The sequence below is a fragment of the Egretta garzetta genome, unplaced genomic scaffold, assembly GCF_000687185.1.
Source record: "Egretta garzetta isolate BGI_Z169 unplaced genomic scaffold, ASM68718v1 scaffold232, whole genome shotgun sequence".
In the NCBI taxonomy this organism is placed as follows: Eukaryota; Metazoa; Chordata; class Aves; order Pelecaniformes; family Ardeidae; genus Egretta; species Egretta garzetta.
Window position 1 is genome coordinate 1,008,774 of NW_009258959.1, and position 2,526 is coordinate 1,011,299.

The following is a 2,526-nucleotide window of genomic DNA, read 5'->3' on the forward strand; positions in this document are numbered from 1 at the left end:
AAGGATGGATGAGGTGCTGAGGGCCAGGGTTTAGTGGTGGGATTGCAGGGTTAGGTTAAAGGTTGGACTCCATGATCTCAAAGGTCTTCTCCACCCAAAGTGATTCTATGATTCTATGCACGTTGCGTCTTCTTCCGTTGTTTTTCCATGGGGAAGGAAGGAGAAACTCTCCTCCTGGTTTGCGCGTGTTCAAAACACGATCCCCCGGCCCTGACTCATCCCTCGCCGTCTCGCACAAACAAGGAGAACAAAGCAGCAGCTCGGCTCGGCCCCGGCAGCCCACGGCCTCCACACAAAGCGCCTTTCTTGGGCTGCGAGCAGTGGCGAAGCCGGGACGCCACGGTGGGAGCACAAAGCCAAAGGTTTATCCTCACCGGAGCGTCCCGCCGGGCTCGGAGCTGGGGGAAGGTGCAGGCACAAACGAGCCTCATGGATTTAAGACTTCGTTCTTGCGCGTGATCCGACCCCAGCGGCGAGCGTCTCGTGCTTTGACAAAATTTGGGTGCCTGCTGCAATCTGGCAAATTTAAAGCGAAGGCAGTTCGGCCGAGTTTTTTTGGCAATTTTCCGTCCTTCCATTTTCCTTTCTGCCATGGGGGTGGAAGTTGCTGCTTGCCAGCTCTTCGCTCGTGTCGGCTTTTAACCTTTGAGATCCCAACTGGGTCTTGCAAGTGGAGACAGGAGCCGCAATTAAACACAAATTGCGAGCACGGCCTTCCCAGCGGCATTCATGGTGGCATCTGCTGGCAGCAGGCGGGGGGAGGCTGCTCGTGCCGGGGTAATTTGGGGCCGAGAGGGCGCGTGGGCAGGCGGGGAGGGTCTCCGGGGCATCTTTCTCACTCAGGCCGGATCCTGCCCCTCCTCTTCCCAGACGTTCAGCCGCCCGAGGGGAAGAGCCGCGACTGCCTGCTGACCGTCGTGCTGCGTGACGGCTCCAAGACGACGCTGTGCGCCGAGAGCGAGGACGACGCCGTGTAAGCCAAAAAATCCCCTCCGTGGCTTTTTCACCCCAATTATCCCGGGCTCTTTCCAGCCCCAGCCCGCCCCCAGCAGGTCCCACCCGTGGCTGAGACCCCACGCAGCTCTTGTTTGCTCTCGCAGGGGCGAGAGGCGCAGATTTGGTTTTCCCGCTGGATCATTCAGAGCCAGAAGCAGCTATTTTTAAGCAGTCGGTCTCCTGCGGGGCGGGTTTCCCTCCCGGATGAGAAATCACCTCTCGGCCCAACTGAGGGTCACTGGGGAAGGGTTTTCATCGCTATTTGGCAATAAAATAGTGTGAAAGTGAAATCTCTATTGGCCTAAGGCCATGCCCAGCAGGAGGAAACGCCCGCCTTTAGCGCTGTTCCCCTTCTAGTTATTTCTATGAAAATGAAGAATTTTATTTTTACAAAAGTGGAAATTTTTTTATTAAAAATTTAAAAAAAAATATATATAAAAACTAAGAATTGGGAAACCTTCAGCTGAACTTAGATGGAGGGAGATGTTCAGCCGCGGCCAAGCTGAGCTTGGTCAATTGAGCTTGACCCCAGTTGAATGGCAATCCATCTGTTACGCGCTTTCCCCCCCCCCGATTTAGATGCCGTTTTCCTGCCTGCCCTTGTTTTAGCCGGGGCCATTCCCAGGGAGAGGGTTTAGCCCCGTGCCCATCCCTGTGGCGTCGGGCACCTCCTGGCACCATCCCATCCCATTAGCCCAGCGCCAGCCCTGCAGCCACAGCCGAGCTGACTTGGGAGGGGAGGGAGGGGGACGCGTGTGCCCAGCGGGGCCCATTCCCACCCCAAAACTGGGTCCCTCCGTTTCATTTGCAGCGCCTGGAAGATGGCCGTGCTGGAGGCTAAATCCACCCCGGTGAGGTTTCATCCCCCAAAGCAGGGGCCCGGGCTTCGGGCAGGGCGTGGGTGGGGGTTACACCAACCCGAATTCCCCCTGCCGGGGCTGATGCTGAACTTGGAGGGTGGCCCCCCAAGACCCGGTGGCCCCCCAAGACCCTGTGCCCATCGGGACACGGGGAGTAAAAGCCCTGGAGCCAGACGAGGGAAAAAGGTTGAGGAGAAGGGGTGGGGATGGAGCAGTCGGCTCGGGGTGCCACCGATGGAAGGTGGCAGAGCCAAGGGTGAGCCTGGTTTGGGGTGACGAGGGCAGAGGTGCAGTGGTGGGGGACACAGTTAAGGGGAATAGGGACGCTTACGGGGAACGGAGCCGAATTTAAGGTGATGGGGAAGACTGTTACGGTGAGAGAAGCCAAGTTAAGGGGAATGGGGGCAGTTAAGGTGATGGGGGGGACACAGTTCAGGTGACGGGGGGACACACGATACAGTTCAGGTGACCTGAGCGCAGGTAGGCGATTCGGGGCCCTGAGCAAAGGCTGCCCCTGGCATTTCGGACACTGGGCCCCGTCACGCACGAGGGGGAAACCGAGGCACGGCACCGCCATGGCCAACGCCGGCTGGGTTGCGGCTCCAGCGTGCCCGGGGTCGGGACCCCAGCCTCACGCCCTGCTCCCAGGTGCACGTCTACGACCCCTACG

At 58.8% G+C, this 2,526-nt stretch overlaps 1 protein-coding gene across 1 annotated transcript in view; it reads left to right on the forward strand.

Annotated features, from left to right (window-relative positions):
* The window catches only part of PLEKHB1 (pleckstrin homology domain containing B1), a gene marked incomplete at both ends in the record, with an annotated part of 3,497 nt that extends 972 nt beyond the window's left edge, over nt 1-2,525 (forward strand). Inside the window, 3 exons of the mRNA XM_009634589.2 lie at nt 871-973; nt 1,808-1,847; nt 2,505-2,525. Coding sequence (XP_009632884.2) covers nt 871-973; nt 1,808-1,847; nt 2,505-2,525 — 164 coding nt within the window. The remainder of the gene's footprint in view (nt 1-870; nt 974-1,807; nt 1,848-2,504) is intronic.
* Between the last annotated feature and the right edge of the window lies 1 nt (nt 2,526).